The sequence below is a fragment of the Arachis hypogaea genome, chromosome 20 (genome assembly GCF_003086295.3).
Source record: "Arachis hypogaea cultivar Tifrunner chromosome 20, arahy.Tifrunner.gnm2.J5K5, whole genome shotgun sequence".
Lineage (NCBI taxonomy): Eukaryota > Viridiplantae > Streptophyta > Magnoliopsida > Fabales > Fabaceae > Arachis > Arachis hypogaea.
In genome coordinates, this window is record NC_092055.1 from 9,321,254 (window position 1) to 9,342,028 (window position 20,775).

Consider the following 20,775-nt stretch of genomic DNA (forward strand, 5'->3'; position numbering starts at 1 on the left):
AATAATTTTTAACTAATACAATTACGCATGTGGCAAGTCACAAAAAAAAAAAAAAGGTGCGCCTGTGCCTTCGCCCTTAACTAGACACGCATTCCCCGGTTCAAGAAAGAGTAAATGCTGAAGTTAAGAGTGAAAGAAAAGTAATTAAGGCAACCAAGGTGACAAGGTCCAAGAAGAATGATATATGTAATTTGTAGTTCCCAAATCAAAAAGCAATTATAGGAAAATGAAAGGGCCGTTCTCGTTGCAAATAAGGTGATAGAAGGAATATGAAGTTACGATGGTTGTGAGAATTGCATCGTGGGGTACAACCGGTACGTCACCTCCTCACGCCCACATTAAATGCATTACCATACACTCTCTTTTAAACCTATTTCCTTCGGTTCTGCTAGAGAGATAATGGACTATTAAATTATAAAATAAACATTTTTTATATTATTTAGAATAATTATTTAGGTATTAGAGATAATAAACATCTTTTTGGATCTAAAACTTTAATACCATATCATAATATCATTCATCGCAAAAATTTCAACTAACGAATAAAAATAACACTAATGATTATATTTTTAATACTCCCTAAACCTTCATTTTGTATACATTATACAAATATTCTATTAGCTACTTTATACTTTCCCATTTCCTAAACCTCCATGCACCAGCCATATTTCCAATAGATGGTCGACACGTATCCCAATAAAGATTTCACAAGATTCCCTCGTCTCCCCCTCTCCACCCGCTTCCCCCCAACAACAAAAACTTAAAAACATCCATTCCTCGTTCATTCTCTTCTTACACTTAGTCATGTGCTTAGTAAACCATCATTAATTAACAACCTTTTCCTTTTAACACTCTTTTAGTCCTTTTTAGTCTGTAGTCAAAACCTGCCTTTTCTTTGAACCACCATGGAACGGCGTCGAAATCCCACTAGCTACCCTCAAAACAATGCTTTCTCTTCTTATCCCTTCTCCGATAATGCATACAGCACTTCTTCTGGCCCCGCGCCACGTGGCAAGGGTCGTGCCGGTTACTCAACCGCCCCTTCCGGTGCTCGGGAACGTGGCCGCCGCTCTTCCTATCAACAACACGAACCTTCCTCCAACTGGAATAACCGCTTTCCCATCCACATTTCCCAAGACTTCAACCACCTTGACCTGAACGCTGAAGACGACACCACCTCCGGCGCCGGCGGGGGAATCAACTTCGAGGCGTACGAATCTGTACCGGTGGAGGTTAGCGGCGACGAAGTTCCCCTGCCGGTGGAATCGTTCGTGGAAACCGATTTCCACCAAGTGCTGAAGACGAACATCGAGCGGTGCAAGTACGTGAAGCCTACGCCGATTCAGCGCCACGCCATTCCCATTGCTTGCGCCGGCCGTGACTTGATGGCCTGCGCGCAGACTGGGTCCGGTAAAACGGCGGCGTTTTGCTTCCCGATCATTTCTGTTATTCTTAAGAATCGTCGTCCGGGGTTTACTTCTGTGGTTCGTGATCGTGGCGGCACTGTTTCATATCCAACGTCACTTATTCTTTCTCCTACTAGAGAATTATCTTGCCAAGTTAGTTTCATGTTCTTCATTTTCTATCTGGCTTTTTCCGTTTTTCTTTTTACTCTCTTATTTATTTTTGGAACATTGGTAGATACATGATGAAGCGAAGAAGTTTGCTCATCAAACTGGAGTGAAGGTTGTTGTTGCTTATGGTGGAGCTGCAATAACTCAGCAGGTGTGTTCTCAGGCTTATGGCTAATGCTAGGTTTAATTTGTGCTCTGAACTTTTGTTTTTTAATTAATAATTAATGTAACAGCTGCGGAATTTAGAGAAGGGTGTTGATATACTTGTTGCTACTCCTGGGAGGTTGGTGGATATCATTGAAAGAGGGAGGGTTTCTTTGACAAGGATAAAGCTTCTTGCTTTGGATGAGGCTGATCGAATGTTGGACATGGGGTTTGAGCAGCAGATACGCAAGATTGTTGAGCAGATGGACATGCCTCCACCTGGTGTTAGGCAAACTATGCTTTTCAGCGCTACATTCCCTGATGATATTCAGGTGAACTTGAAAATTCATTCTTTCTCTTGCATGTATGCCTGTGATTGATGATATTTTGTTGGTGTTGCGTTAGGCTGCTTCAATAATTGTTGATTTTCAATTTATTGGTTATGTTGCAGAAGCTTGCATCTGACTTTCTATCAAACTACATATTCCTATCTGTTGGAAGGGTTGGTTCTAGCACTGAATTGATTGTGCAGAAAGTTGAATATGTTGAGGATAATGAAAAGATTAACCATCTAATGGATCTACTCCATGGTCAAAATGCACGTGGCGCCAACGGGAAGGTAAAAGAAAAAACAAAACGTTGCTGATGCTTTTATGTCTTATAATTTCTTGTTAAATTCCGCTAATTGGATTATTGATTTGGTTTACTTGTTTTCTCCAATACAGCCTGCTTTGACTCTTGTATTTGTTGAAACAAAGAGGGGAGCGGATAATTTAGAATCTACCTTGACGAGAAAAGGGTTTCGTGCTATTGCAATACATGGTGACAAAGTTCAAATGGTAAGGGATTGTCTTTCTTTCGTTCTTGTCTTCTTGTATGATTGTTCCGATTTCTGTGTTATTTTATGCTGGCTGCTGTCTGAGTTATTCCTCTAGTAATAATTTATTTATTTAATTGTTAATAAGGTTTGTGTTGTGTTATTCTCTCAAATCACAAATTTTGATGATATGGTATATGCTTTCCATTGAGTTCAAGCTGCAAGTAATTTCTGAGGGACTAGTACGCTGGGTCAGTAGTTTTGTATAAAGAAGTGTTATTTCATTATTTTTGTTACATTTAAATGTTGATAACATTGCATTGACTTTCTTGACACGTGTGTTAACAATGTTGGATGTTAAATTGCTAACTAATATGCTATCTTACCATATTATTTATCATTTTATAATTTGATTACTAATTATTTGGCTACACTGACATATGTAGGAAAGGGAACGAGCTTTAAGATCCTTCAAAAAAGGTGCGACTCCTATCATGGTGGCGACAGATGTTGCTTCCAGAGGTTTGGATATCCCGCATGTGGCCCATGTCATCAATTATGATTTGCCAAGAAACATTGATGACTATGTTCACAGAATTGGCAGAACTGGCCGTGCTGGCAAATCTGGTTTTGCCACTGCCTTCTTCAGCTACAAGAACAATCATCTTGCAAAGCCTCTTGTTGACCTTTTGCAGGAAGCAAAGCAAGAAATTCCTTCTTGGCTGAGCCAATATGCTGGTGAGTCTTCATCATATGATGGCACTGGTGGTAGCCATCCATCTCAGCAGTATGGTGGTCGTGACTTCCGAAATGTTACTGAACCTGAAGTGGAGAATTATGACAACCACTCCACTACTTTTGGCGATTCATATAATGCTGATTATACATTTGACATAAAAGACTCCAATGAATATGCTGATTCATCATCTTATGAGATGGCAAATTCAGTTCCTCCTGCTACCAGTTGTCATTATACTTATGCCAATACTGACTTGTATGGAGGTGGCAACGTTGAAGATGGTCCTGGAGGTTATGCATCGATTGTTGCAACTGGATGGGACTAGATAGATTGTTCAATTATTTTACTTTTGTGTTTTGTATGGAACTAAATTTATGCCATATATACAGTTATGTCGTGTAGTTATCCCACCTTAGGTGGTAACATTAACCCTTTATGTTTTGGGTCTTATTACAAGTAACAGAAGAAGCTCAATCTGTAGATGCTAGCTAGTGCACTATCAGTGTCTTTGTGCCAAATACTTGGTGTGGGTTTGTTTTGACAAATGATAGTTGACTTATAGATCACAATGATTATTTTGCTGTTTAATCTTCGATACCAATAATTTAAGAATCGCTATCAAACTTGTAATATCTACGTGAATGACTGATCTTCTTGAACAGTGGCGGAGCTTAGTTCAGACAAGGGGGCCATGGCCCTCTCCCAAATTTTTTATAAAAAAATTAGTAGTATTTTTTCAAAAGATAAAAAATAATTTAATTAGTTTAAATACTTTATTATGACTTAAAGTACCCAATAAGTTCAATAAGCAACACTCTTTTTACTTTTAAGCTCAAATATAAAAAAATAAATATTTTTTATTTATTTAATTTAATATTATTTTATATTTTATTATTTATTTAATTTAATTTTTTATATGATAAAAAATAATAAAATATTCAATAAATATTAATATTATTGTATTTGTATAAATTGATAAAAAAATTTCAAAAAATATTATAAATTTTAATATTTGTCCTTCTAACTTCTTCTTTACATATTCTACTGGATATATATTCAAATTTATATAAAATAATAATAAAAAATCAAAGAATTGATGCATTTTTTAAGAGGAATGCTAATATTTAAGAAGGAGAACATATAATTTTTATAATATTAACACTTGTAGTTCTTCTACTTTAATGAATCACGAAAAAAGTGAGATACAACCTTCAAAATTTAAAAAATTACATCTGATGAGTTTGACTTTAATTTTTTGGAACGAGACCCTAAAAAACGGCTTTAAATTTGGCAATAGCACCCAAACTAGAGAGATGAGATTAGACGAGCTTACCTTAAATGGGGTCTATATCAAAAGCATTTTGACAATTATCTTCTATGTGGCCCCCCCAAAATTTTGTTTCAAGTTCCGCCATTGTTCTTGTAGGAAGATGTATGTATAACTTTTGATAATTATTAATATATAAAAAGAATTAAATTTTGAATACTGAAGTTCTAGACTTGCAGTACTTTGTACTTGAACAAGATTTTGTGGTTTATATGTAGAATGTAGAATTGTTCGAGCATGGCAACGAGGCTGTGTTTGTCACCATCCACTGATCTTTATCTGCCTCTCCTTGAGGATGATGCCATGGGAGTTACGTTCCACAGAGCTTTGTGTTGTTAATTAGTGTGTCTGTCTCTTTTTTATAATGCAGTAGTTTTATTCATGATTATTCCCCAGTTTTCATGGCTCTTTTATACATATACAAGTGTTTCATTTGAATCGCTTTCCTTGTAATTATCTTCCACTATTTTTATTCTATAATGCCTTAAAGACATGCATTTTCAATGCATGATCATGAATAAGGTAAATAAGTATCTAAATATTGATTTCCATGAGTAAATTATCTTCCACTAATAACATTTGACTAATTTAATATTTTAATCTGACACTGAGCTAAAATCAAGTTGAGTAATTTTTATATGGTACACCTTTCAACAGCTAGATTATGTTTCTAATAATAATAAAAAATAATAGAACCTCTCCAAATATAAAGAAAAACACTCTTGCATTAGAAAAATAAAACTCTCCTAAGAAAAATCACAAAAAAAAAAAGAAGTCACTGCATCAATGAGATGCTTTTCCAAAAAAAAAAAAAAAATCAATGGATCAATGATATGCTTTTCAAGTTGTGTTTTGACTTTTGAGCTCTAAGGATGGCTTCTAGTCTCTTTTAGGATATAGCAAACCCAAACATCGCCAAAACATGCAAAGAAAATCCATCACATTGTTGAGACATACATCTGCGGAGTGTATTTCCAGCCTTGTAACTTGCCACAAAAGTGGCTTTACAAAGGATGATTCAAGTGGAAATAAAGCCTGCTCAAAAAGCAAAGGTAATTATTTTGAAAACTGTTATTCCACACAAAGGAGTTTGCACAAGTGCTATTAGTTTTCTACAGAACTTGTCAGTATTGAGAGGGTAGAAAAACATTATGAGAAAGAAAAACCAAGATATGAAATACATTGAGTATGCTCAATATCACTATGGTCTACGTATGGAACACAGAGGTTAATATGGTCCAGTATGTAGCGGGGAAGAAAAAACCTTCAAAACTAACAATTAGCACCAAGAATCGCTTCTCTTTTCCTCTGCCAAAAAAGAATGAAGGGAAGAAAAAAAAAGGGAACAATACCAATAAAAATCCTGTGGAACAAATTGCAGCTATCCACTCAGTTCCTAACTCTCTTCATTTTCAACAAGTATTCTCTTGCAAGCTTCATAGCACATGAAAGAAATCCCTGCAGCAGGAACTAGCTTGAAGCAGCTTGGTCCCAAACCTCTATACAACCCTGCAACCCCTTCCTTCTCGAGTATACTCATGAGGGCATGAAGCATGTTACTGTATTGCCTTCCATTTATAGCCCCAGCTTGCATATGCTTACGAGCAACCTCAAGTGGAAATGTTGCAGTGCTTGAGAATGCACCAGCAGCAGATCCAATTAAGAGGGTCATCACATTCCCAATTTCTTCCTTATTCAAAGCTTTCTTGTAAGCTTTTCTCATTGTATCATAGGCAAGATAGTTTGTAGCAGCATAAGGGATTACACCAATTAGGCTTGGGGTGAGGCCTCTATAGAGCTCTGCAGGACCTTCTTCACGAACAATTCTCAGGAATGCGTCAAGTAAGTTCTTGTACACCCCTCTCTGACATTTATGACATGTCATGAAACTTAAGTCACTTACAGCTTATGAGATCAGGATCAACAAGTCTCTATATGAGTGCATACCTGGACAGTTAGACGAGTTTTGAGTAGCTCAAGAGGGTATGTACATAAGGTAGAGCTAACTCCAGCAACAGCTCCTGAAATTAATGAGGCGGGAATAGGGATTTTCGGTTGCTCTCCAGGTTTAGGAGACAATTGCTTCTTGATTGTATCATAAGCAAACAGCTGCATGTCCCACCAGATGTCATTAGAATTTAATTAAGTTGATTAAATTAAGGCTCTATATATCGCTGGTGGTATAGATGAATTTGAGAGTAGAAGTTTATAAAACATTGTGATTGTAAGTTCAAACAAGAAGACAATAAGCCAAATATTAAGCTAGTTGTCCCCTTCCAGCTTCACATGTCAGGCATTTTCAGTTTCTAAATAAGTGAATAATCATAATTGATCTTTCATAGATAAATTCCAATGAATCAAAAGTGGCACTGGTTATGAATTTTGAATGACAAATACACGAAACAAAAGCTATCTAGGATCATACCATATATTCGAAATAATTATGTGTACACACACCTCAATGGCCTTGCTTGGAGCAACACGGATGACATTAGCAAAATTTCCTCTGAACAAGCCTTTCCATCCATCAACTTCCATGATAGACTGAAACACTTGTACGGTACTACGTCCGCAGCTCCCCACCATCAAATGTGTTCTTATGGTCTCCAATGGCGCCACCGCAGTCCTTGACACTGCACCTGCAATAGCCCCACTTATCAACCTCCTCAAAGATGGATTCCCAATCTTAAACTTCAGCTTAAACCCCTTCTTCCTTTTCTTATTCATCATAAGGCCTTCCTCATCAACTTCAAGTGCAGCTTCTTCATGCTCATCACTCAACAAAAATCCTTGAAACCTTGTTGTAGTTTGAAAACCAAATTCATCAGGTATCAACTCGTTCTTCATGGAAGAATTAGCCAAGGGGAGTTTTGCGGCATTGTCTCGAGCAGGTGGTGGATTTGGTGAAATACCAAAGCCAAACCCTGCTTGACCAACACTTGCAAATAGGCCAGTTGGATGAACACGAACGTTATCCCCATGTGATACCCATTCTAACTTTATTCTGCGTATTACTACATCTCTGCAGCCATATTCAACACCTTGCACCCTTCCCATGTCCAATGATATATCTTAAGCTACAAAAGACAAGCTAGTTGCTTCAAGTGGTTTGATACTTGTATAAGAACTACAACTCGTTTTAAAAATATTAACTTTATAAAGTGTCGAGAGATTAAAGATGGTTTTGAGAAAATGGGGACACAAGAATGTGCCAATTCTGGAGGTGATAATAACATAGACTAAACTTAGCTGATGAAAAAAGGGAATAATTCTACTATTCTAGGAATGACCAGGGCAGAGGAACACAACGAACTGAGGAATAAAGTTAAAGTTGAAACAAAAAATAAAAAAATGGAATTTTACTTGGATGAGGAATTTTGACGAAGAACACAAACCAGAAACTCTCTGTCTCTCTCTCTCTCTCTCTGCCTCGGCAACAAAGGCAAAGAAGAGAAGAGAGCAAAGATGGTGTAGTTCTCAATGCTCTGCTTCTTAGCTTTATGGAACCTGTTTCCTTTGTTTGATCCAAGACCAAGAGCCAAAGGAAACTATAATTTGTTCAATTAAATTTGGATAATGTACAAAATATTATAACTATTTAAATTATTAAATTTATATATAAATATGCTAAATTATCTGTCATAACTTCAGCTATGTATACTTCTAATTTTATGTAAAATTTCGATTTTCAATTTATAGAGTATGTTAGCTTTGACAATCAAATTTTTTAAACAATGTTAAGAAAAAAAATTAAAAAGAAATTAGAAAAACTGGTAGTTCATTATATTTTATATATCTTTTCCATTTTCAATTTTTTTTAATTAAGTTTTTTTTTTTTTGGGTCAGAATTAAGTTTATCTTATGCCACAGGACTCGAATACCTAACAGAGAGAGTAGCAGTTTTATGTCCACGTCCTTTGGGCCACTATGATCCAAAAAGAGTCATTCTTGTATGCCCAACTACGATCTATTGGGCCAAACCCAGTTGACCCGGAGTAAAATGTAAAAAGAGTAAAAGACAATATAATCGTCAACAAGGAAAAAATCTCACGTGTGGCGGTGGCATGAAACAGAAGGCAGAGACTGATAGCACGTGCGACATACAGCGCGTGGTAGTGGAAGACACAGTGCGATTTAACGTTATAAAGCAAAAACGAAGGTTAAGAACAACTGAGGGTTAGAGAGGAGTTCCAAATTTTATCCAACAATTCCCCAATCACGAACCCTAATCCCATGAATTGAAGCAATTCTTCGACGATCATCGTCTCTCTGATTCAATCCCCATCTGTAAGTTCAATTTCAATTCCCTGAATCCCAATCCCAATCCCAAGCTCTTCTTTTTATAGATTAATTTCCAATCCTATTCCTAATTCCGCAATTTCGATCATCTTCGTTTTCTATATACGTTTTTCCGCTGGTCAGATCTGTTAACTAGAAATCGAGAATGGATGGGAACAAGGACGACGCGCTCAAATGCTTGAAAATTGGGAAACAGGCTTTAGAATCTGGGGATCGAAACCGCGCCTTGAAGTTCCTTACCAAGGCTCGCCGCCTCGACCCAACGCTTCCCGTCGACGACCTTTTGTCGGCCACAGAAGGCACTGCGGCGGCCGAGTCAAACCCTAATTCACGATTCGAAACGCCAGCGCCAACCCCCGAGGTGCGTTCCAGCGCGTCGTCGCCAAAATCGTTCTCAAACGATCAACCCTCAATCCGACGAAGGGTTTCCGCAGCTGAGCCCTCTTCGTCTTCATCATCGGCATCATATACGGAGGAGCAAGTCAGCGTGGTTAGAGAGATTCGGAGGAAGAAGAACTATTATGAGATTCTAGGGTTGGAGAAGAGTTGCACTGTGGAGGACGTGCGAAAAGCCTACAGAAAACTCTCCCTGAAGGTTCATCCTGATAAGAACAAAGCTCCGGGCTCTGAAGAAGCCTTCAAGTCCGTTTCAAAGGCGTTTCAGTGTCTCAGCAATGATGAGAATAGAAGAAAGTATGATCTTGCCGGAGAAGATGAGTCCCTCTTCGAGCAGCGGGCCGCTGCCAGGCCGGGCCCCAGGGCCTATCGCCATGGGTACTATGAGGCTGATTTTGATGCTGAGGAGATTTTCAGGAACTTCTTCTTTGGTGGGATGGCTCCTACAACCCAATTTGGTGGGTTCAGTTTTGGGCCTGGGATGGGTCCTAGGCCGGCGGATAATGGCTCCGGTGGTGGCTTCAACATTCGCGCTTTGATTCAGCTGCTCCCTGTTCTGCTGATTCTGCTGTTGAATTTCTTGCCTTCTTCGGATCCTGTGTATTCTCTTTCTAGGTCTTATCCTTATGAATTTCGGTACATTACCCCGAAGGGTGTTCACTACTATGTTAAGACAACCAAGTTCAATGAGGAGTATCCTATAGATAGCACCCAACGGGCTACAATTGAAGAAAGGGTTGAGAGGGAATACTTCAGCATTCTTCGGCAGAATTGTCGCCTCGAGGTGCAGCGTCGCCAATGGGGGTATATCCAGGAAACGCCACACTGTGAGATGCTCCGGAAGTTTGATTCCGTGAATTGATCATAATCCCCCAATCAAGGTGAAGTTTTTATCTTACTTTATTATATAGATGTAGATTTGCCCCCATTGTGATGGATACAGAGAATTTATTATTAGTTTTTGACTCCTATGATGCAGCTTATCATAATAATCCATTTGGTGCCTTGCTTGTGTACCAATTGGTCGTCATAAAAAGTATTGCCTACAACATATTCTTTCTTCTCATCACATGTCTCTTCTGAACAAATATATTTTAGCATTTTGTTACCTATTTACCCACCATTACTGATTTTGTCACTCCAGTATATGCATTAAGTTGCCGCCAGGCATACTGTTAGATATTACTTGAATCATGATGCTGTGTTGAACTTTAACATCACTGGTAAACTTTAAAGTTTGAATAATCAATAATGTGTACTGATATTTAAACCAAAACAAGCAGTAGCATGTGAGTAGATTAAAAAAAATTTTAATATTCAAGATCTTTCTTAGCTCTAGTGATTTTAGTTTAGCAAATTCTCGAGGTTTTTTTTTTTTTTTTCTCCTTTTTTGTTTTGTTTTGGAGGGAAGGCAGGGTTGAACTTCGAAATGGGTGCGTTTCATACTTCCATATTTAACTTTAAGGATGACGGTCCATAAATTTAATGCGATCGGTTGGCTGATATCAAAATATATGCATAACATTCAGTTGATATGAGTAATACATAATGAATCCGAGGGTTTCTTATTCTTACATCCGTATTAACAAATTGTACTTGGTAGATTCCCCTTATTATCCTCGCTAATAGTGATAGGATCTGTGTTTATAGTTTGTATCATTTGTCTGTGCAGAGTATCTTGAATAGGGTGTTAGCATTTCCCTTTTATGGAGGATACATTGGAAATTTGGAATCTTTCCTGGGTCATGGCATTCTCTTTACACGCCTTCACCCGAATTCTAGCACGTTAGCCTTGGGGGGGCGGGGGCGGGGGCGGGGGGGTTATATTTTCTGTCAGTTGATGTATGAAGTTGTAAGGCACTACTAACTTACCATCTTTAATTATTTGCCTACGTTAAGAATTGAGCTCTTCAGATTCGTTGTGCTTGGCAGTGCTCTCACACAACTCGTTAGTTGTATTTTCCTCGCGCGTTTTGTATGGGGTTCCAAGTTTGGGTAAGTACACGTACTAGTGATTGTGTTTTGGGAACATTTAAAAAGCGTCCTTAAAAAAATAAGGAAGGTTGACTTTAAAACAAGGAGGTAATGGTCAAATTAGTCTCTATGAAATTGTCACTAAAATATTTTATTAATTAATTTGGTTCTTTTTTTTTTAATCAAAAGATAGGAGACTCGAACTTGTAACCTCTTAATTGAGTATGGGGAGACTATGCCATTTGAGTTATAATTCATTGTCAATTAATTTGGTCCTTCAAAGATTATAAATTAATCATTTTTATTCTTTTGCCATTCCATTAACAATATGCGTCAACATTTAGTATGTCTAATTGAAAGTTGTATCAAAATTTCTTAATTTATTCATTTTTTAATTAAATAAATCCTAATTTTAATATAATTTAATGACTAAATTAATAGATTTTTAAACATATTTGTTTAGTGTCTAATTGAACATATTAGATTAGGTGTTATATATATTGTCAATTAACATTTTATATTATCAATTTTATCAATTTTAGACAAAAATTGTTAATAGAATGACAGAGAAACAAAAATAATTAATTTATAATTTTTGTAAAACTAATTTAATTGATAAAATATCTGAGATAAATCTAAAAAATAATATTTTTTAAAAATTAATTTGACTGCCCCATTAGCTGAAGTAATCATTATCCATTGTAGGGATGTCAATGGGGCAGGGCAGGGGCAGGGGATGCCTCCCTACTCCCCATCCCCGTCTCTATTCCTCGCTATGGGGGAATATTGCTCCCTATTCCCATTCTCCACAGGACCCCATTTTTCGCGGGGATCCCATTCCCCATCTACAAAATAGTTCTAACTAATTATTAATTTTCATATGAATAGAGCTGCAAGTATCTATCTTATACAAAAACTTCAAGATTTTATACAAAAGTCTAAATGACACGATGGTGACTTCTTTCGAAATAACGCAATGGGGGGATGCAATGACGAGCCAAAGGAAAAAACAGTGGACGAGGTGGGAGATGCGGCAATAGAGAGGAGAATGGACACGACGGCAGAGTTACGAAAAGGAACGCCGCAAATAGAAATTACGACGCGGTAAGGGTGATGGCATGGTGAGGTGTGACGATGCGGTGAGAAGGGTGACGAGGAGGTGGCTGCAGAGAGGTTGGATGGAGTATGGACAGCCTTAGAATCTCTGAATTGAAGAAGGGTTATGCAAATAAAGATTAGGAGTTTTGGGTTTCTGTATATATATATATATGTGTGTGTAAAAAATGACTAAAAAATATATATGAGAAATAAACTATTAAGGATAATTCAAAGAATTCATAAATTTCGGAGAATAGCGGGGACGGGGCGGGGATCGCCGCTCAGGTCCCCGTGCCTGCTTCGGGGGAATTTTGTCTCCCATCCCCATCTCCACGGAAAAAATTCTCCACAATCGGATCCCCATTCGAAGCAGTCCTCGCAGAAATCCCCCCGTCTCAGAAAATTTTGCCATCCCTAATCCATTGCACATCATATGAGCCTCTAAAATCAGTTCGAATAAACTTATTACTGGTCCCATTTTGGCACATCAGTTTTTGTTTATGCATGCAAAAGATTTGCCATCCAAACTAGCACCTTGCTTCCACATGAATGTGCTTTACTTGGTTAAGGTGTTACGTGGTTATTCAAGTTACACTAACGGGAACATAAACGCTTTTTAATTTTGGTGTGGAGTTTGCAAGGTGTTGAAAACTCAACAATATTCAAAACAAAAATTTGTTTAATAGCGGAAGCACCATAAATAATTTTTTCACAACTTGTGCGATTAAATAGGCAATACCAAAGATACTCCAAGCAATAAATATAATGGCAGAAATTAAATAATCAGACACCAGAATTTTAACATGGAAAAACTTCCAAAATAGGGATAAAAAACTTACGGGACCTAGTCCAATAAAATCTTCCACTATCAGAATAATGGGTACACAAACAGTCTTCCTAGTGACACTAAGGCATCTCAACAATCAACAAAATACATCATCAAAAGTGATGGAATAAACATAAACCATCTACAAAGTGGGTATCTCAAATCAGGCAAAAGAGAAGGCAATACAACTAGCAAGTTATATCCTAATGTTCATTTTTATACCAGGAATAACATACTAAAATTTCATAAAAAATGGAGCAAGTTTACCGGTTCAATCGAATCAAAGTTGACTTGCCCTTTTTCTCCCAAATTCTTCTTCTCTTCGGCGCCGAAGTTTTCTGCTTCCTTTGCTTGCCTTTTATTTTTCTCTTCTTTCAAAATGAAAGATCTCTAATCTCTGTCTCTCTCTCCCACCGTGGCTTAGCCACATTTATTTATTTATTTATTTATTTATTTATTTATTTATTTATTTATTTATTTATTTATTTATTTTTGTTTTAAAAAAAGTTGTGTGGGTGACACTTGAGATTAGGGACCCACCAACAAATCTTCCCCTCACCAATTCAAGTAGGGATAGGCTGTTCCACCAAACCTGCCTTCTCTTTGCAAGAATCAAACTTCACTACAAGTAAACTTTTCGTCATCATATCTAAATCATTATCATCAGTATGGATCTTCTCAAGTGCATATGACTTCATTTCAAGCGCTTAACATATCCAATGATACCTCACTTCTATGTGCTTCGATCGGGAATGAAACGTCGGATTCTTGCTGAGATGGATATCACTCTGACTGTCACAGAATAGCACAAACTTCTCTTGATTGATGTATAACTCTTGTAGAAATTTCTTCACCCACAAGAGTTCCTTAGAAGCTTCAACAACAATAATGTATTCTGCCTCTGTAGTAGACAAAGCAACACATTTCTAAAGTCGAGATTGCCACGATACAGCTCCCCCTGCAAACGTCATCATATAACCAGAAGTAGACTTTCTTGAATCAAGATCCCCAGCCATATCCGCATCTGTGTAACCATCCAACACAGGTTGGACACTCCCAAAGCATAAACAAACTCTAGAAGTACCATTAAGGTATCTGAGAATTCACTTCACTGCTTGCCAGTGTTCCTTGCCAGGATTAGAGAGAAACCGACTAACAACTCCAACTGCATGAGCAATATCCGGCCTGGTGCAAACCAGCATACATCAAACTGCCAACTGCAGATGCATATGGAATCTTCTTCATTTCTGCTTTCTCTTTCTCACTTGTAGGACATTGCTGCGAACTCAGCTTGAAATGACTAGCAAGTGGAGTACTAACAGGTTTGGAATTACTCATGCTAAACCTTTCTAAATTCTTCTCAATATACTTCTGCTGTGACAACCACAATTTTCCATTCTTCCTGTCACGAGTGATACTCATGCCAAGGATTTTATTTGCAGGACCCAAATCCTTCATAGGAAAGGATCTGTTCAAGTCTTTTTTAAGACTTTCAATATTCTTAGTGTCATGACCAACAATCAACATGTCATCAACATAAAGCAAGAGAATTATAAAATCACCATCAGAGAATTTCTTAACATATACATAATGATCAGAAGAAGTCTTACTATACCCATGACCTTCCATGAAGGAATCAAACTTCGTGTACCACTGCCTTGGCGCTTGCTTCAGCCCATATAAGCTCTTCTTCAACTTGCATACAAGGTGCTCTTTTCCTTTAACCTTAAAATTCTCTGGTTGTTCCATATAAATTTCTTTATCTATATCACCGTGAAGGAATGCAGTCTTCACATCAAGTTGCTCAACCTCTAAATTCAAGCTAGTCGTCAATCCAAGCACAACTCAAATAGAGGACATCTTTACAACTGGAGAGAAAATCTTCTCAAAATCAATACCTTTTTTTTGGTCAAAGCCTTTCACAACCAATCGAGCTTTGTACCTTGGCCGTGAGGCACTTTCACCCGCTTTCAATTTGAACACCCATTTATTCTTGAATGCTCTCTTACCCTTCGGCAACTTCACCAATTCAAAAGTATGATTCTCATGCAAGGATTTAATTTCTTCTTGCATGGCCTTCAACCAATCTTCTTTATGCTCATCAGACATAGCTTCCTAGTAGCTTTCTGGCTCCCCAGTTTCAGTGTTCATCACATACTCATGAGGAGAGTATTTTTTAGAAGAATGACGCTCTCTAGTAGATCTTCTCAATTCAGGCTCAACTGGTGGTTCAGGTGGAACTTCAACATCTGGCACCTCAAGTTGAGGTGTAGGTTCATCATGCAAATCATCACCATCATTATCAACTTGTACATCTCCCCCGTCAACGGGAGGTCTAGTGGAAGGACCAGATTCATCATTAGTAAAACGTCTAATAGTTACAGTAGGCTTATCTGTCTTCTCCAAGTCTTCAATAGTTTGGTCTTCAAGAAAAATCACATATCGGCTTCTAATTATCTTCTTGCTCACCGGATCCCATAATCTGTAACCAAAGTCTTCGTGACCATAACCCATGAAAATATACTGCTTTGACTTTTCATCAAGTTTAGACCTTTCATCTCTTGGAATGTAAACAAAAGTTCTGCAGCCAAACACTCGCAAGCGACTATAGGAGACATATTTTCCTCTGCAAAATTTTTCTGGAACATCACTATTAAGTGGAACTGAAGGAGAAAGGTTGATCAGATCTATGATAAGCGAATTCTTTGATGGTATAGAATTTCTCAAAATTAATGAATCCTCGTTGCAAAGTATAGTTCTACAACAACAAACAATCCTCCCAATAAAAAATTTGAGTTGTCACAAAGAACAAACCTCAAATAAGAAATAACCGGAGTATTTGGACTCCGGGTCGTCTCACGAGGAATTGCCATGAAGTGTATGCTTATTGGCTATGAAGGGGTAAAAGGAGTTTTGGTTGATAAAGGGCGAGAAATTAAATGTACAAGAAAGGTAAATCAAGCAAACAATTAAAGGAAGCAAGTAAAGAAGAGAGACATTCATGGTAAGGGTTGAGATCATAGGCTTTCTATCCTAGTCATACAATGATCAATTCATCTTATTTAGTCAACTCCAACAAATAGAAGAAGGTATCATGTCATCTTCACATAGGGAGAATGTCAAACAAGGCTAATTAATCATATCACAATAATAAACAAGAATTTATCTCATTTTATCATCCCCAACATTGGAAGAAGGTGTAAGTTATCTTCCATGAGAGAAAGTCAAACAAGACTAGTTAGTCTCAAGTCAAACATCCTAATCAACTCACTAATCAAATTAGCAAAAGATTAAAGTCATTGAAAATGATATTGACTAACAACTCTAGATCACCAATCTAAATTGGGTATTAATGACTCAAGATTGCCCAATTACTCTTCCCAAGCCAAGAATGCTCAAAATTTACTCTAAAGACCAACCAAGCATTTTGTCAATCACTTGGAAGGCATAAAAGGAAAGCATAGTAAAAATGCAAGAATAATAAATCTACCAACTACCAATTACAAGAAAAGTAAATCAACAACTCAAATCATCAATAAAATAACATCAAACATTAAATTTCATTAAATGTAAACAAATTCAACATGAGCATTCATAAACATAAAAGAGACATAAAAATAGAATTAACAAGAGAACTAAGAAGAATAGAGTAGTAGAACAAGAAATTGTAAAGGAAATAAGATGAGAACATTGAATTAAGCCTAGATCTAAGATGGATTAACCTAACCTAATTCTAGAGAGAAGAGGGGGCTGCTCTCTCTAGGAACTAACCTACATGATGCTAATGCTACAAACAATTGCTCCCTCCCTTGCCCAAGTTTGAATTCTGCATGAAATAGCATTAGAAATAAGTTGGGTTGGGCCCAAAGTGCTTCAGAAATCGCCCTCAGCGATTTCATCTTTAGTGGGCCACGAGCAGCATCAGCGCGCACGCGTACATGGCACGTACGCGCCCCTAAACGCGAAATAACATATGGTAAATTTTACATCATTTCGAAGCCCCGAATGTTAGCTATCCAACGCAACTGAAACCGCCTCATTTGAACCTCTGTAGCTCAAGTTATGGTCGATTGAGTGCGAAGAGGTCAGCCTTGACAGCTTTACGGTTCCTTCATTTCTTCATGAGTTCTCCCACTTTGCATGCTTTTTCTTCATTCCTTCAACCCAATCTTTACCTTCTAAACCTGAAACCACTTAACAAACATATCAAGGCATCGAATGGAATTAAATTTAGCTATTTTAAGGCCGAAAAAGCATGTTTTCACACTTAAGCACAAATTCAGGGAGAATTGCAAAACCATGCTATTTCATTGAATAAATGTGAGAAAAGGTGATAAAAATTTCCAAAATAAGCACAAGATAAACACAAAATTGGGGTTTATCAAATCTCCCCACACTTAAACCAAGCATGTCCTCATGCTAAGAATAAAGAAGGACAAGAAAAAGGGGTATGAACATTTATCAATGCAAATAAACTATATGCACCTATCCATATGAATGCAACTAAATGAAAAATGATTCTACCTACTTGGTTAAAAGTAAATCAATCCCCAAGAGCATGTATGAACAAGTTGGGCTAAGATCATATGATGATTCATGAATCCTAGCAATTCAAATATCAAAATGAAGTTCAAATAGACTTGCAAGAAGAAAGCTCATGAAAGCCGGAAACAAGGAATTGAGCATCGAACCCTCACCGGAAGTGTATCCGCTCTAGTCGATCTAGTGTATAGGGTCGATCACTCAATTCTCTTCTACTCATGCTTTCCAAGATTTATTTTTCATCTAACAATCAACAATTATTCAATGCATGCATACATTCATCATGAGGACTTATTCATAGGTTGTAATGGGGCTAGGGTCAAGGTAGGATGCATATGGTCAAGTGAGCTTGAAATTTGAATCTTTGATTAGCCTAAGCTCTCACCTATAACATGTAACAACCTATATAATTCTAATACAATACCTAGCTACCCATAATTCCCACTTTTTTACATACGCATGCATTCTCTTTAATTTCACATTCTATATGCATTGATTTTTATTGAACTTTATTTTGGGGCATTTTTGTTCCCTTTTTATTTCTTTTTCTCTCTCTTTATTTATATATATATATATATATATATATATATGTTCTTTTTCTTTTTCTTTATCATTTTTTTCTAAAATATATACAAACATATCAATGCATATGGTTTTACATATGGTACATGAATATGTACCCAATTCCCAATATTTGTAACAAAAATAAAAATTACACTTTTACCTCAATCAATGTGCCAAGTTTTTCATACCCAAATGATACACACCCTCACTAGCCTAAGCTAATCAAAGATCAAAATTAAGGGATATTTATTGTTTTTCACTTAGGGGTAGTGATGTGCTAAAATTAAGAATAAAAGGGATTAAATAGGCTCAAAATTGGCTAACAATGGTTGATAAAAGGTAGGCTATTTGGGTAAGTGAGCTAGATGAAATGATGGCCTCAATCATATAAATGCATGTATACATGGAATAATGGACATATAGAATCAAACAAATCAAAGATTACAATCATAGAAAGAGAACAATGCACACAAGAATGGAAAATAAGTGGTTATAAGATGTAACCACACCATTTGGCTCAAAACTCACATGCTTGTGTTCTTAGCTCAAAAACCATGTTCCAAAATAAATTCTTCAAGCAAGTTCAACAAAAAAAATTTTTCAAGTTGGTAGGGTGTCCTAGAACAATTTTTCTTGGAAAGGAAATCATCACCCTAACCAAGTAGTCCTAACATAAAAAGAAGTGGTAAAATATGTACAAATTCTAACTATCATGCAACCTATCATGCAATGCAACAACTAACTAGCAAAAGAAATCAAGAATTGGTGTTAAAAATGAAATTGTTACCCATGAAGATCGGTCGGACGACCTCCCCACACTTGAAGATTGCACCGTCCTCGGTGCATGCAAAGAAGAGTAAGGTGGACGGGTTGCTACAATTGATGAGCTCCTTCAAAAGGTTGTGCGGATGAACTTGTTTGTTGCCCATTTAAAAGCTTTTCCATTCCTTTCCTTCTTGGTGGCCAACCTAAAAGGAAAGAGAAAGAAGGATAATTAAGCCTATAATAAAGATATCAAAGCAAATAGAACATAGGCGGGGGTTAATGCCAAATAAGAGTAAGGTTCTCACTACATGTTAGCTACGCATGTAAGTGAGAGAGCAATATAGGCAAAGGGCATATCAATTAATACTTGATGTAAGAGTAAAGTCAAAGCATAAGTGAATAACATGAAGAACATGTCGAGCATCAAGTTCAAACAAGAAAGAGAGGGTCATGAAAGACATGTAAGCTCATATCAATGCACAAAGGATACAAAGATCATCAAGGTTAAGTATTGAATTAGAAATTTCATTACCCATTAATATCAAACAAGTTTAGAAGCACCAAGATTAACCAAGAAATTCTCAACAATTGAGTAAGAGAATTCAACACTATTATTAAAATAAGAAGCTTAAAAAAAAGAAAGTAAAAACAGGCTATAAAAACAAAATGAAAATGCAAAGAATAAAAGTATATGAATGCAATGGACAAAAGAAAATGGAAGATGAGAAAAAAAAAACTCTTTTTTTTACCGGCGCGGACGCGTCATGTACGCTTATGCGCCGATGCGCAGTTGGCCGAAGGGCGCGTACGCGCGGATGTGAAGATGGCGATCGACGCGTACGCGTCATGTACGCTTGCGCGTGGGTTGCAGGCATAGAATAGGCACAAACTGGGCATAACTCTCTGGTTTTAGGCTGGGGGTGGAATTTTTGCATCCACGCGTACGCGTACGCGTACATGGCGTGTCCGCGTGGATGATCGAAAATGCTTGAGGCGCGCGTACGCGCCAAGTGCGCGCACGCACGGGTTGGTGCTCTGTTTTTCAAAAAAATTTTCAAGTTCTTGCACCAAACCAAGCCTTCTGAACCTCGGAACAGCTACCAAAACACCATAAAACCTTATTTAACCTACTAAACTACCAGTCATACTCAACAAACTCAACAAAACATGAAATTAAACTAATTACTAATATGTACAAAAGGAAAAAATGAAAAGAATTTACCATGGTGGGGTGTCTCTCACCTAACACTTTTGTTTATTGTCCTTAAGTTGGACTTATGGGGAGCTCCTCTTAAGGTGGCTTGTGCTTGAAGCTATCCTTGAACATCCACCAATGCTTGAATCTCCAATAAGCTCTATTCTTCAATTTTAATATCTTCAAGCTTTGATGGAGTTATTCACAAACCATGAGCTCCCAAATTTGATTTTCCTTGTGCGATCTGGGATTCCACACTTTGTTTTGACACCCGTCCTTAATTTGGTCATCATTATTCCATCCGGGTGGCATAATCTTAGAATTCTCAAAGAAGCTTCCAAACAACTTCCTAGACCCATGCAAGTTAGTTTTACACCAACTATTGTTATTCAACTTTAAGCATGCAACCATCATGAGGTTAGAGTGATATTTTCAACCACTACACAACTCTCTCCTACTCTTAACTCTACAAAGAGCTCTAAGTTGACCATCATTTTCAATCAAACCATATTCAA

The 20,775-nt window shown here is 37.2% G+C and overlaps 3 protein-coding genes across 7 annotated transcripts; 2 read left to right on the plus strand and 1 right to left on the minus strand.

The window, feature by feature from the left end:
- Nucleotides 1-751: 751 nt before the first annotated feature.
- LOC112782278 (DEAD-box ATP-dependent RNA helicase 52) lies at nucleotides 752-3,876 on the plus strand. The gene is made up of 6 exons (XM_025824624.3): nucleotides 752-1,559; nucleotides 1,642-1,725; nucleotides 1,808-2,050; nucleotides 2,170-2,337; nucleotides 2,444-2,557; nucleotides 2,982-3,876. Exons 1-6 carry the CDS (start codon nucleotides 906-908, stop codon nucleotides 3,597-3,599), a joined length of 1,881 nt encoding a protein of 626 aa, XP_025680409.1. The 5' UTR covers nucleotides 752-905; the 3' UTR covers nucleotides 3,600-3,876.
- Nucleotides 3,877-5,657: 1,781 nt separating this feature from the next.
- Nucleotides 5,658-8,186, minus strand: LOC112785255 (adenine nucleotide transporter BT1, chloroplastic/mitochondrial). Of its 3 annotated transcripts, none has more exons than XM_072230615.1 (4): nucleotides 7,997-8,162; nucleotides 7,059-7,678; nucleotides 6,549-6,710; nucleotides 5,658-6,465 (listed from the first exon to the last, which is right to left on the minus strand). In XM_072230615.1, the coding sequence occupies exons 2-4, from the start codon at nucleotides 7,656-7,658 to the stop codon at nucleotides 5,998-6,000; spliced, it is 1,230 nt and encodes a 409-aa protein (XP_072086716.1). In that variant the 5' UTR covers nucleotides 7,659-7,678; nucleotides 7,997-8,162; the 3' UTR covers nucleotides 5,658-5,997. The 3 variants fall into 3 exon arrangements, with proteins under 3 accessions (XP_072086716.1, XP_072086715.1, XP_025684500.1); XM_072230614.1 differs by having other exon boundaries at nucleotides 7,965-8,162; XM_025828715.3 differs by having other exon boundaries at nucleotides 7,059-8,186.
- A 468-nt stretch (nucleotides 8,187-8,654) lies between these two features.
- Nucleotides 8,655-11,221, plus strand: LOC112782438 (chaperone protein dnaJ 49). Of its 3 annotated transcripts, none has more exons than XM_025824814.3 (3): nucleotides 8,719-8,888; nucleotides 9,024-10,177; nucleotides 10,276-10,419. In XM_025824814.3, exon 2 carries the CDS (start codon nucleotides 9,046-9,048, stop codon nucleotides 10,156-10,158), a length of 1,113 nt encoding a protein of 370 aa, XP_025680599.1. In that variant the 5' UTR covers nucleotides 8,719-8,888; nucleotides 9,024-9,045; the 3' UTR covers nucleotides 10,159-10,177; nucleotides 10,276-10,419. The 3 variants fall into 3 exon arrangements, with proteins under 3 accessions (XP_025680598.1, XP_025680599.1, XP_072086717.1); XM_072230616.1 differs by lacking the exon at nucleotides 10,276-10,419 and adding an exon at nucleotides 10,969-11,221 and having other exon boundaries at nucleotides 8,731-8,888; XM_025824813.3 differs by having other exon boundaries at nucleotides 8,655-8,888; nucleotides 9,024-10,419.
- The last annotated feature ends 9,554 nt before the right edge of the window (nucleotides 11,222-20,775 follow it).